This window comes from Chrysemys picta, chromosome 1 (genome assembly GCF_011386835.1).
Source record: "Chrysemys picta bellii isolate R12L10 chromosome 1, ASM1138683v2, whole genome shotgun sequence".
NCBI classification, from domain to species: domain Eukaryota; kingdom Metazoa; phylum Chordata; order Testudines; family Emydidae; genus Chrysemys; species Chrysemys picta.
In genome coordinates this window covers 316,456,036-316,470,001 of record NC_088791.1, presented here as the reverse complement: position 1 = coordinate 316,470,001, position 13,966 = coordinate 316,456,036, and the positions used below count along the sequence as shown (strand labels likewise).

The following is a 13,966-nucleotide window of genomic DNA, read 5'->3' as shown; positions in this document are numbered from 1 at the left end:
GGTTAATAAGACCGGGACTTTTTAGCTTGGAAAAGAGACGACTAAGGGGGGTTATGATAGAAGTCTATAAAATCATGACTGGTGTGGAGAAAGTAAATAAGGAAGTGTTATTTACTCCTTCTCATAACACAAGAACTAGGGGGTCACCAAATGAAATTAATAGGCAGCATGTTTAAAACAAAAGGAAGTATTTCTTCACACAAGGCACAGTCAACCTGTGGAACTCCTTGCCAGAGGATGTTGTGAAGGCCAAGACTATAACAGGGTTCAAAAAAGAGCCAGGATGGGCAGGGATGGTTTCCCTAGTTTCTGTTTGCCAGAGAATGGATCACTTGATGATTATCTGTTCTGTTCATTCCCTCTGGGGCACCTGGCATTGGCCACTGTCCAAAGACAGGATACTGGGCTAGATGGACCTTTGGTCTGACTCAGTATGGCTGTTCTTACATTCACAGACACCATATGTGAAATCCTGGCCCCAGGAAGTCAATGGGAGTATTGCCATTGATTTCAACGGGGCCAGGATTTCACTGCAAGTCCCTATAATACAGTTTTCTGACTACACAAGCCACTAAACAGTATATACCACACTCAGATATATAGGAATTTGACATAAGTACTAGAAGTTCAGTTGTTTCTTTTGTATGTACAGAGTGTAGAGGTATTAGGCCAAGTTTTCTGTTACTAATGTGGCAGAGCTCCATTGACTTCAATAGAGGTATACAAGTTTGAAATAGAATAGTCTTGGGATTGCAGTAATACTGCTGTGGCTTTCTAAATTCAAAATGGTGCCAACACATTGGCAGAGAGCCCTAAAATGGTGCAAAGAATATCCAGGGTGTCACAGATATTTACAAATGCATTTCTCTACCTCTACATGAGAACTGCGACAAAGCAAATGCAATAAATTTCAAGCATTGTTTTACCACTTTCTGGGGGATTTCCAAGTAGTTGAGAAATATTAGTAGCAGCTGCTGAAACACTCCAGCAGGATGAGACGTGCTGCAGAGGTTGGGCCCACACAGTGTCTGCTTGGCATAGATCAACATCACACGTAAATGCTAAAGAGAAATATAAAATGTGACAAAGTCAGACCAGACAGCTATAAGAGTTGTGGAAGTCAGGTATATCAGCCCTAGAATGGTGAAGGCCCTTTTCCTATTAACTGAAAAGAGGTTACCTTAGGTCAGCTAGGGGCAACTGAGTCCAATTAAGGGCTGCCTGTGACCTTTAAACTCCCCCACCACCTGGCAACAGGGAGGAGAGATGAAAGACAAGTAGCAGCAGAGAAAAAAGGCTTCTCTTCTCCATATAGGGGAAGCTACTAAGCTCACTGACTGGGGAAGGACTGGCATCCAGAAGCCAGCATAACAAAGCAACACTGCTGAGAGGGGGCAGGGAGAAGTATTCCCTTTTTGTGTTATGAATTTGTTTCTTTCGTTTGGCTGAAGAGTACTGCTTGAGCCTACTCTGAGGCCCACCTTGTAAATACTGAAAAATAAATACAAGTGAGAAATAGAAAAAAAATCTCTGGAGTGGGACTGATTGACTCCAGGCCCTTCCATTGCTAGAGGAGGAAATGCTGGACCCAGTGAGGTAAAGGAAGTGCAGTGCCACAAGAACAAATTTGCTTCAAATGCCAAGATGCAGTTCTCAGTCTGAGTTTCCAGTAGAGGGCTCAGACAAGCATGAGACAGCCCGGCTTGTATTGCAAGGGGCATACCCCTCAGCTGTTCTTAATCCTGCCCTAAATGGAGGGGGTTTGGGTAAAGTCAAGAGCCAAATACAGTATTGCCAACCCCAAGCGTTCAAAAATCATGAGTCAGGCCCCAGAAAGTCATGAGACTGGCTTAAAAAAATCATTACATTTTAAAAACAGACTTTGAGTCCTCTTTACTTGGCTTCTGGTTTGAGCCTGTATAGTTCACATTTTCAAGCTTCTTTACCACAGCCATTAGGCCTAGAAAGCTACTTTTCTTTAAACAGTTAAAGTTCTCACACGATCCCGGACTCCAAGAGCTGGAGCTTTAAGAAAACACACACCAGATGTTGCAAGAGTTGGCAGCACTGCAAGAACCACCATTTAATATGCTGATATAGTTTGCATGATCGCAAGATGGCAGAGGGAAGGAGCCAACCCCAAGTTACCTCCTGTTCCGATTACATCACTGATGGGATAGCCTAGCTGACCTGTAAACTGCAGGTCTGTACAGTGTCCCAAGTGTCTGTGTACTTACTGCTGACTCTACAGTTGGCTTTATACGTTTTTATTAGAGTATCCAGTTAGATAGTTATGGGTGTATTGTTTTGAATGGATCTTCAGACACTTGAGTGCTTCATAAATGAGTTCTATTTCTAAAAATATACATATATTGGGTTATGTAATGATAGCATTTGTGACTTTATTCACTAATAAATAACCATAAAAGTGCTGGGTTTTTTTAATTCACAAGTAGTAGCTTCTGACCAGAGCACAGCTATATTAATGGCAATGTGCAGGAATATCCCAAAGTGACATTTCCACTAGATGCAGGCTGTATTCCTTGAAGGAGATTTTCTTGCCAGTTCTCTCCATCCATAGTTCTTTTATGAAAAAATATATTATTTAATCATTTTAAGTCTTTCATTTTCTATTGCTTGAAAATTTTTACTCCATACACTACCTCTGAAATGTAAAATACTGTTTAGGGGTGTTATGAGCAAGGCATATCCCTTTCTTGGCTGCTGTGCCCCCTGGCAGAGATGCAAACCTCTTGCATGGTAATGATAGGGGAAGTCACTAATGCACAGCACTTTTTCTAAACATCTTCTGCACATATTTAATGAGCAACAGCTCAGTTAGACTGATACTGACTTGCTGCTTCCCAGATCACTATTTCTCAGTGACCAGTCTGTGGACCAGCACCAGTCCCTGAGATCTCCCTGATACAGTTTAGGAAGGCAGCAAGCGGGTCTCAGGTATCAAAAAGTTTGAGAAACACTGCCCTAGAGGACCATACAAGGAACTACTTTTCAGAGTTCAGTACAGCCAGGCAGATGGAGTCTGATTATTCACTTTCATATTAAGTGAATGGAATTAAAACTGGTGTTATGGCACAGACAACCAGGTACACAGTAACTACAGTCACCAACATCAAAGGACATTCACTTATTCTTTTTGTATTGTTTGTGTGTTTTAGGGAAGGGTTGTAAGGATTCATTTTTGTCGAGTACCATCATCACAATGGTCCCTTCTGGCCTCGGAATCTATGAACTATATCTATTACAGATAATAAGGTTTAACCAGCAAGAGAGAAATAACAGAGGAAGCATTGACAAGAGGAGTGAGCATTAGGCTAAAAGTCATGGGTTTGTAGTTCATGGCTGCCCTGCACCTGTGCAGTCATAAACAGGCCTTTATTGTTATTTCCACTGGGACCTCTAGGTACTACCATAATCAGGAGTTCGGACCACATTGTGCCATTATTACATACATTTCTAACAAAAAAAGGATGATACCAGCCCCCCCAAGAGTTTACAGGGTGTGGTGGAGGTAGGACCACTCCTGACTTCCTGTTGTCCACTCCCTTCCTCCCCCCACACCCACCAATTAAGTTGTGAGAGTAATAAAATACACATAAGATGGACTTTTAGAGGGGGGGGGGGGAAAGTACTTAAACTTATCCAAGTTGAAATTTAGAGCTCTCCTTAATGTTTAGGTAATTCAAATACTTTTTTAAATCACAGACTCAGGGTAAGCCAAAACTGATTCTCTTGATTTGTACAAAACATGGAGATCTTTGGAAGGATAGGAAAATGAGGCAGACCAGCTTTGGAAGGGATAATAGGACACAGCCACCACTTCTCTTACTCTTCTGAGTACCAACCATTATGGGCACTGCGAAAGCTATGTTGACATAAACAGTGACTGAAGAGGTCCAAATGAAGTTTGAAAGAGAAACTTTAGCACCAGATTCAGACTCTATTTAAGGTTATTGTCCCTATTTGAACTGTATAAAAGAATTCTGCCCAAAAGAAATGTAACAAGGCGTGCTCCCACTCTCCGTCCCCTCTAACTCCACATCTGAGAGCAGCAAAGGCACAGACCTGAATTCATAAGGCAGCCAGGGCCAAGCGCTCACCAAATCAATCTTATGGAAAATCCAAATTCAGGGATTCCTGACTGTTACCCATTCCTCTTCACTTTTGTTTAAATAAGTTACTTTGAAATAAATATTGCACTCTTTCCTCATTCACTGTCCAACCTGCATGCTGAAGGATGTAGGGAATCTGCAGATACAGTATTGTAGTGTGTGATCATGTAACTAAATGCGTGTACTAATGCATATGCACAAGGGGTCAGAGCTAAGATTGCACAGGCAACTTTAGCTTTGACTTTTTCTGACTTTTGAGTGCTTCGTTTTGCACTCTTAACATTCAGTTATTATCATTGCTCATATGGCATGTATTGTCATTCCTTTACTGAGTGGAACCAGATCTCGGGGGTTTTGCTGGCTGACTTCCACCCAGGAGGAGAAAGAGTCTGAGAATATTCTTAAAAAGAAGAACACGGCTGCTACTCTGAGAATATTCTTAGTGTAACTTGTTTTATTCACAAATAGACGCCAATCCTGGAATAGAAGTGGTCACAAATGGCATACAGGCAATCCCCTCTTCCAGGTATTTCAGTTCCAACAACAAAGTCCATTGAACAACTCTGCCTCAATAATTGACTCTAGCTGGAGATATTAAGGCAGACAGAAAGTTCCCTTGATGCTTGCCACCGATCTCCTATAGAAACTGCAAGAGATAAACAACACCACAGCATTTTCTTCCAAGACTAAAAGTTTCCTCACAAGCAAATATAAAGAACTATGTTTAACTATGTCATCTGCTGACCCTTGCCATAAGAAGATTACATGATGGTGTGAAAAGTTTTTTCAGACTGGGTACAGACAGGAGACTGGGGCTTGCCTGGTGCCCTTCCTGTAAAAGACAGGAACAGAGCTGAGGTCAGTTTGCTAGGATCCAGCCCCACAAGGGAAAGGGCAGTGATGATCCTTCTGACCTGTTAGATCCAGGGGGAGGTTAGGGCCCTGCTGCATACTGGAAATGGGATGATGGGTGAACTGGTCACCCCTGGAAGAATGGTAAAGAGAACTGTCAGCCTCCGCAAACCCAGTGACAGGGGAGCTTGGGCCAAGGGTCTGAGAAGCCAGCTCCTGAGAGCTGGGGCTCATAGAGGTACAGTGCAGTGGCCAGAGAGAAGCAGTGGGGCTGCAACAGCAGGTAGGGGCATTGGAGAGTCTGCATGTGGGGGCAGCCAGAGAAGTGACTGGAGGACAGGAGGCTGGAGCAGCGGGCAAGGGAGTTAGGGCAGTAGGTTGCAGAGGGGGCGGCAGCAGCAGGGAGGGCGCCTGGGATACGGCGTAACCCCCTCCACAGCTTCAAACAAGGAACACACTACGTAATTTACTTACCCGCAGCTGTAGACTAGAGGACGGCTCTACGTGCGTTGCGTACCTCCCGCACAGAAGGAGGAGATTGCTCTGCGCATTTTGCTTACCAACCATCAACAGATACTTGCAAGTGGAGCGAAGGTTACGCCCCGTAGAAGACGTAAGTACCTTGGGGAATAGCCGTAGCTTGTGCCGGTTGTATAAGCGGGTGGACTTTACTCACAGTGAGCGGGGTTGGCTGTGCTCCGTTCCTGTCATGGCTGCTCCGGGCACCGCCAGTCTCCTGCGGGCCGCCGCGGCCTCCTCTCGCTGCCGCTGGCTCCTGGCCGCGTCCCGGGGAGCCGCGGGGAGGCCGGACGGGGAGAGCGTTGCTGCCCGGACTCCGGGCCGGTTCTTCGGCGTCTCCGCCCGGGCGCGGCTCAGGTAAGGGGGGCGGGAGACCCGGTGGATCCCAACCCCGCCCCCCCCCACTTCCTGCCCTCACTGATGGGCTCCCCCACGCCCCGCTTGTTCCCTTGGTGCCCCGCCCGGCGCCTCTGCCCCTGCCCGCGGGTAGCGCCCTGTCAGCCCCTGCGCGCGCCCGGCCTGGCACCCCGGGCTCGGCGCTGCACGGGCGCCCGCGGGAGCCGCCTGGAAGGTCAGTAGCTGATGGGGGAGGGGGGGAAGCGGTGGCCGAGCCTGGTGTGTGAGCTAGTGCAGGGACGGGGGTGGGCGTGAAGCGAGTCAGCCTGGGGGCGGGGATGTGTCAGTGTAATCCCTCTGCCATGACCATGTGCTTCCCTCTTCTGGTCCTCGCTTGTCAGATCCACCTTCTCATTTACACCCCAGGCCGGAAAGCGTCGGTGTCCACACTAACCCCCCAGTTCGAACTAAGGCCTGGTCTAGGCCAGGTCTACCCTAACCCCCTAATTTGAACTAAGATACGCAACTTCAGCTACGTGAATAAGGTAGCTGAAGTCGAAGTACCTTAGTTTGAATTTACCAAAGGTCCACACGTGGCAGGCAGGCTACCCCGTCGACTCTGTGTACTCCTCTCGCAGAGCAGGAGTACCGGCGTCGACGGCGAGCACTTCCGGGATTGATTTATCGCATCTAGACAAGATGTGATAAATCGATCCCAGAAGATCGATTGCTTACCGCTGAACCCGGAGGTAAAGATAGATGTACTTCATAAGTACAAGGGTTTGCAGGATTGGGACCTTACGGTTGGAATTGTCCCCTGTATGTACACTGGTGGGATAAATGACTTCTTCCTTTAGAAGAGGTGTAGGGAATTGTAAATGTTTGGTGCGACAACCACCATAGGGAACAGAATTGGGCAGTCACTCCAGGGGTCATGAACTCTTGTACAGCTATTCAAATATCACCCAAAAACAAAAGTTACTCGCTTTCTGCGGACAGAACTTGAAATGCTAGCAGAGCTAAACCAAATTACAACAACAAAATTGAGTTTTCCAAGAACTTCTGCTTTAAAAGAGAGGTGGTGGAAGCTTCCAACTAATTGTATTAAATACTGAAATGTTAACTGCAAATTAATTTCAGAGCTAACAATTCCTTCCATTGTGCACATGGCCTTTCTTAGAATTGTACAAGAATTCCCTTATTTATACAGTAACTTCCACAAAAACCATTGGAGTTACCAAGTCTTTCCTCTTTACTTACAAACTACATAGGCTGTTTTAAACTGGCTTCAGCTTTATTCCAGTGCATTCCACAATGATATCACTGAAATGTTAAATCTTGCCACGGTGAAAATGTGATTATATATTGTTCACACAGTCAGTATCTCAACCTGTACGAGCAGGTCAGGCAAAATCTGTTCTTTGTACTCCACTTTCTAGTTAAAATTTTATGCAAACATGCTGGAGATTTGTCCTGAACAAGGCAGGCTTGATATCTAGCCAGCCAAGGAAAGCTCTAGTTCTTGCCAAGTCTAGAAATAAAATACTTGTACCATGGGTTGGTGATCTTGAGGTTTTTCATCTAGAAGTACAAACAATGGCACTGAAATAAATACAGTATTTGTTGCAATTTACCAAATGACAAGAAATTGTGTTACCACTGTTTAGATTAAAAAATCCTGTATTGACAGGACAAATATGCATAATTGCTTTGCTTTTTAAAGTAGTACATTAAATCCACAACTTTCATTGGCAGTAGATTTTGGAATCTTACTCTAATTAACCAGAGGCCTCAACATAATACAGCCTCATTGTCCAAAGAAACACTCTTTTGAAGCCTCCTGATGAATGGGAGAAATTGGCTTTCTCAACTTATTGTCTGTTTAGGCAGGGTTCTGCAGACACTTCTGCATGTACTTAATGCCAAGCAATAGTCCCTTTGATTTAAAGGCATGTGTAAATATTTGAAGGATTGGCGCCGGAGATTATAGGCTGATTAGACTTTCCTGGCACTACTATTATACAGAGTTTTTTTTTAAATCAGAAAAAAGACTTAAGTAGAAGAGCATTTTGAACACTTGATTTCACAAGACATGCAACTATAGCACCATCTACTGTTTGGTCTGCTTTGTTACTAAATATTATTAATTCCTAACTTCAGGTTGCTTCCCTTCCTTTAATTAGATCTGTGCTCAAGTTTAAAAGTTAAGTTATGATATGATCCCGAAGACACATATGCACTTAATTTATTTTACGCATATAAATAGTGCCATTGAACTTCAACATGTGGAAAGTTTGTGTATGTAAGTGTCTGCAGGATCAGACTTTGACAATTAAAGCAGATTTTTTTTCCTAGTCACTGACATGCCCATTTACATTACAAATACATGTTTACATTTTAAAGTATTTGAAATTCAGTTTTGGCCTTACTTAACTGATGTATGTTGGGGAATTCTTGACATTCTGATTAGAGAGCTTCCTTTTACTATCAGAGCTTTTGCCTTAGTATTCCAGGCTTCCTTTTCCTCATTGGGGGAAGTCCAGCATTTTGTTTTCTTCTGGAAAGTTTTAATAAAACTTTAGAAAGCTTGTCATCTAGTAAAATTTAGGTAGAATCACACAATACCTACCTCTTACGTAGTACTTGACATCAGTAGATTTCAAAGCACTTCATGACTTTTGTAATGCATAGTTCAAATTTAGCCTTAATCCTGCAAATCCATGCAGGTTCTTTAAGTGCACAAATATTTTTGTTGCTGATGGGACAACATGCATAGTTAAAGTTTTGCAAGATTGGAGCCTAAAATAAACTTGTGCCCACTAAGAGAGTATGTGGTCACCTCACCTAGATTTGTCCAGCTTTAGAGTTGGACAGCAATCACTTCTGCTGCATTCAAGAACAAGATTGTTTAGTTCAGTGTTTCTCAACCAGGAGCAGAGGCGGATTAAGGTTTCCTGGGGGGGCCCTTCCCCACCCCTTCTGCCTGCGGCCCTGCCAACAGCCCCACCCCTTTCTGCCCTTCCCCTCCATTCCGCCCCCCCACTGCAGCACGTCAACCCCTTTTCCTCCTTTCTGCACCTCCCCACCCCCCAACTGCAGCCCCAAGCCCAGAGAAGCTCTGTCCCCACGGCCCTGGGGCCGCAGTGAGGAGTGAGAGCTCCTCTAGTCCCAGGGCTGCAGCGGGGGTCTGGGTACTGGGGCTTCCCCTGCCACCCCCTCCGCCCTGCACTTCTGCGGGGGACCAGGGTCAGGGCCCCTGGGGCTTCTCCTGGCCTGGCGCTTCTGCTGGAGAGTGGGTTAGGAGTGGAGGCTTGTCCTGCTGCCCCACGACTTCTGATGGGGTCAGTGGCTGCTAGTGGGAGGAGCCTCTCCTGTCCTCCGGCTGCTGACTGGGTCAGGGCACTGCTGCTATGGGGGTGGGAGCTTCTCTGGTCTTGGCGGCTGGTACAGGGCCCCTGGACCCAGTGGCTAATCCACCACTGGCCAGGAGGGTCGTGGTGAGGGTGGGTCTCGAAAGACAGTCAGGGAGGGATTGTCAAGGCATCAATTTTATTGCAGCCTAAAGCAAAGAATCTTGCTTCCTCACTGCCCACACTTCTTGTCCTTCAAAGTCAAGGTCCAAAACAAAACATCCTTAATCATATCACCATGGTGAATATGGAGTGCCAGGATGCTGCTTTGAGGTACAGAGTGTCACATATACATTCAAAAGTTCTTGATTAATAAGTTCTTTGCTTTGCTCATTCATTGGGCTTTGTATGTCTGCAGCCAGCTTGTGTTGGAATGATCGATCGTGTTCCCACATGGTCTCAATGTCCACCTGGTTCCAGATTGATGCTCTCTCTACAAACCACCCTGTTATATCACTGGTGGATAGGCTCCGTCAGCTTTGCCTTTGAATTGATTTGAGTGCTTTTACTTCTGCATTTCTATCACAATGTCTTTCTAATGGTCCTTTATCATTTTGCCATACAATTGGCCAAGCTATGGTGGACGCAATCCTTTTGGCAAATGCAATGAAGTCAAGTTAAATAACACAAGTATCTGTATACATCATTATACAGCACTTCTTTAAGGGGGCTTTAACCAATCCATTACTGACTCCTGCCTCCACCTTGCGGTATTCTGAATTTTCCTTTTCAATATACAATATTTGTGTCACGATTATTTCTACCCTTTGTGATGGGGCGAGGCCAGATGGCTATAGTAAAGTAGTGAGGAACAGGTATGTTAGCCCCAGGCTAAACAAATCCCTGGTACCATGGTAACCATATGGCAGTTGCTCCAGGTTAATCAAGACACCTGGGGCCAATTAAGATAGCTAGGTTGATTGGGACACATGAAGCCAATCAAGGGCTGGCTGGAACAAGTTAAAAGCCTCCCAGTTAGTCAGTGAGGTGCGCGTGTCAGGAGCTGTAGGAGGAAGCCGTGCTGTTAGAGGAACGAAGCAGTACAAAGCCATATCAGGCGCAAGGAAGGAGGCCCTGAGGTAACGGTGAAGGAGATATTGAGTGGGGGCTACTGTGGGGAAGTGGCCCAGGGAATTGTACACATCCTGTTTCCAAAAAGTCAGCTACCATAGCTGACACTATTAGGGTCCCTGGGCTGGAGCCCGGAGTGGAGGGCAGTCCCGGGCTCCCCACTTTCCTCCCCGATTAATCACAGAGACTGGGAGACAACAGAGACTGTGTGAGGGAGGGTTGCTTCTCCTCACCTCCCTTTCTGGCTCATGATGAAAATGGCTCAGTAAGCTGTGACCCTTGCCTCTAGACAGTTAGAAGGGCTACGTGGAGGGTCACAGTAAACCTCTGAGGCTAGCAAAATCTGCCAGGAAACACAGGACCCACGGAGACAAGGACAGAGCTTTGTCACACCTTCCTGATTCCCAAAAGGGTACATATCAATAAGCCTTTGTTTGATTACATTTTACAGGGAACACAAAATGTAATTATGCCCTGCATACACGTATGGAAAATTCAGGATACCATTCCCTAAATAGGGATTGATACTAAAATTGTCAATCCTTACACAATCGCCGTGCTTTTGCTTGTCTTCAGCCCATTTGCAGAATTATATGCAATACCCAGTGGCATTATTTATTTCACACCACAACTGACTTGGGCTTCTTGCTATCACTTCAATGAGAGAGGCTTCCTCATAGTCCCGAACTTGGATTGTTGTTTCTCCATTTTTCTCACTTTTAGATCCTGCTTCTATTAGTACCAGAAATTGCAGGGCTGGCTATTTTGTATTATAAAGTATGGACTTCCACACCTAGGTGCTGGAAAACAGTTCCCCCCCCCCCCCCCCCGGGATTAACTGCACCATCACTCTGTCTCCTACTTGCTAATCTATATTTTGGGCTTGTTTGTTAAAGTATACTCTCTTTTTGGCATGTTTCTGCCCCTGCTCCTCTGTGATACACATACGTGTCTTATACATTTCCCCCCAGCTGTCTTACCCATTGTTCTGTCATTAGGTTTGGCATGGGGACCATGAACAAATGTTCAGGGAGTCTCATCTCTCTACCTGTGATGACAGTAAAAGGAGAGACACCAGTTGTTTTATTTTAGATCCTCTTAAAGCCATAAGAATGAAAGGCAACTTTTCATCCCAGTCTTTGTATGAATGGTGGTGTGTGAATCAGGTAAACAAATTCCCGCTTCGTCACACAGCTCTTTATTTTATTAGTTACTTTTGAATCCATACATCCTTCCCAGACTACAAGTAATACTGCTTATTAGGGCTATTTGATTAATTGCAGTTAACTTTTTAACTAACTAATAGAATACCAGTTGAAATTTATTGACTATTTTGGATGTTGTTCTACATTTTCAAATATATTGATTTCAGTTACAACACAGAATACAAAGTGTACAGTGCTCACTTTATATTTATTACAAATATTTGCACTGTAAAAATAAAAAATAGTATTTTTAATTCACCTCATACAAGTACTGTAGTGCAATCTCTTTATCGTGAAAGTGCAACTTACAAATGTAGATATTTTTTTTTGTTTGTTTGTTACATAACTGGACTCTACAACAAAACAATGTAAAACTTTAGAGCCTACAAATCTACTCAGTCCTACTTTTTGTGCAGCCAATTGCTAAAAGAAACAAATTTGTTTATATTTACAGGAGATACTGCTGCCGCTTCTTATTTACAATGTCACCTGAAAGTGAGAACAGATGTTTGCATGGCACTTTTGTGGCTGGCATTGCAAGGTATTTACGTGCCAGGTATGCTAAACATTCGTATGCCACTTCATGCTTTGGCCACCATTCCAGAGGACATGCTTCCATGCTGATGACGCTCGTTTAAAAAAACAAACAAACAAACGTTAATTACATTTGTGACTGAACTCCTTGGGGGAGAATTTTGTCTCTGTCTCCTGCTGTGTGTTACCTGCATTCTGTCATATATTTCATGTTATAGCAGTCTTGGATGACGACCCAGCATGTTGTCCGTCTTAAGAACACGTTTTCACTGCCAATTTGACAAAACGCAAAGAAGGTACCAATGTGAGATTTCTAAAGATCACTACAGCACTCAAGCCAAGACTTAAGAATCTGAAGTTCCTTTCAAAATTTGATCGGTTTGGGGTGTGGAGCATGCTTTCAGAAGTCTTAAAAGAGCAACACTCCAATGCGGAAACTATAGAACCTGAACTACCAAAATAGAAAATCAACTTTCTGCTGGTGGCATCTGACTCAGATGATGAAAATGAATATGCGTCGGTCTGCACTGCTTTGGATTGTTATCAAGCAGAACCCATCATCAGCATGGATGCATGTCCTCTGGAATAGTGATTGAAGCATGAAGGGGGGGCATATGAATCTTTAGCACACTTTGCAACACCGGCTACAACAGTGCCATACGAATGCCTGTTTTCACTTTCAGGTGACATCCTAAACAAGAAGCGGACAGCATTATCTCCTGCAAATGTAAACAAACTTGTTTGTCTGAGTGATTGGCTGAACAAGAAGTAGGACTGGGTGGACTTGTAGGCTCTAAAGATTTACATTTTTGTTTTTGAATGAAGGTGGTTTTTTTTGTTTACATAATTCTTCATTTGTAAGTTCAACTTTCATGATAGAGATTTCACTACAGTATTTGTATTAAGTGAATTAAAAATACTATTTTTTATTTTTACAGTGCAAATATTTATAATAAAGTGAGCACTGTACACTTTTTGTATTCTGTTTTGTAATTGAAATAGATATATTTGAAAATGTGGAAAACATCCAGAAATATTTATATAAATATTTTATTATTTAAAAGCGCAATTAATCACAATTAATTTTTTTAATCACTTGACAGCCATACTACTTATTATTCTCACTGCCTTATTTTACTTGCTGATTGGTGACTTTGTTACATACATACATACATATAATTTCTCCTTAACCAAATTTAAGCTAACTTTAGTTTTTTAACTTTATATTTATCATACAAGGTGCTCATCAAAAAGCCTAAAGAAAATGCATCACATCCCAAAACTGGGTGCTCCCATTACACAGATCTTCACTAAGTCTGTTTAAATCTACCATTTAGTCTTTACTCAGACCTCTGTCATGGTACAAGTTGTACTGAGCTCAGTGAGAGTTTTGTCTGGGAAAGGAGTGCGGGGTTTGGCTCTAAAGCAATATCCAAGATAAACAGTAACTCCTCACTTAAAGTCGTCCCGGTTAATGTTATTACGTTGCTGATCAATTAGAGAACACTCCTGTTACACAGCCTGCATTCACTGTTACGCCATCTAAATTCAAACCAACCAGTTTTTCTTTTCTACCATGATCACTAAAGTTCCTAAAACTGTTCTTATTTTCTTTGCAATACCGTCAGCTTCCAACTCTACAATGTCAAACAAATTTAAAATTTTTATTAAAGCTAATCTTAAAATTACATAATATACAGGCTGAGAAAAGTGTCTGTACATCTGGATGCAGTGCTTAATTATCCACAAATACAAAGTTTGTTCTTAAAGTGATAAGATACTGCTCATTATGCACTATATGTAACCCAAATTTAGGTGAATAAATTTAAGAATGCAGTTTCAATATTAGCATCCAAGTATTCAGGCACATCACTAATGAAAAATTATACATTGTTGGTTATGGAAA

The 13,966-nt window shown here is 43.4% G+C and overlaps 2 protein-coding genes across 5 annotated transcripts in view; one reads left to right on the top strand and one right to left on the bottom strand.

Annotated features, from left to right (window-relative positions):
- RDX (radixin) overlaps positions 1-5,802 on the bottom strand; it is a 123,304-nt gene extending 117,502 nt beyond the window's left edge. For 2 of the 3 annotated variants that reach the window (XM_024105839.3, XM_065581451.1), the window contains exon 1: positions 5,662-5,802. The gene's annotated coding sequence lies outside the window, so the exon portion shown is untranslated. Of the gene's footprint in view, positions 1-926; positions 1,062-5,661 lie in introns of all 3 variants that reach the window. The other variant, XM_065581452.1, reaches the window with a different exon arrangement.
- The window catches only part of FDX1 (ferredoxin 1), a 39,000-nt gene continuing 30,728 nt past the window's right edge, over positions 5,695-13,966 (top strand). For both annotated transcript variants that reach the window (XR_002888903.3, XM_005308878.5), the window contains exon 1: positions 5,695-5,861. Coding sequence is in view for 1 of the 2 variants with exons in the window: in XM_005308878.5 (XP_005308935.1) it covers positions 5,695-5,861 (167 nt within the window). In the remaining variant the exon portion in view is untranslated. The remainder of the gene's footprint in view (positions 5,862-13,966) is intronic.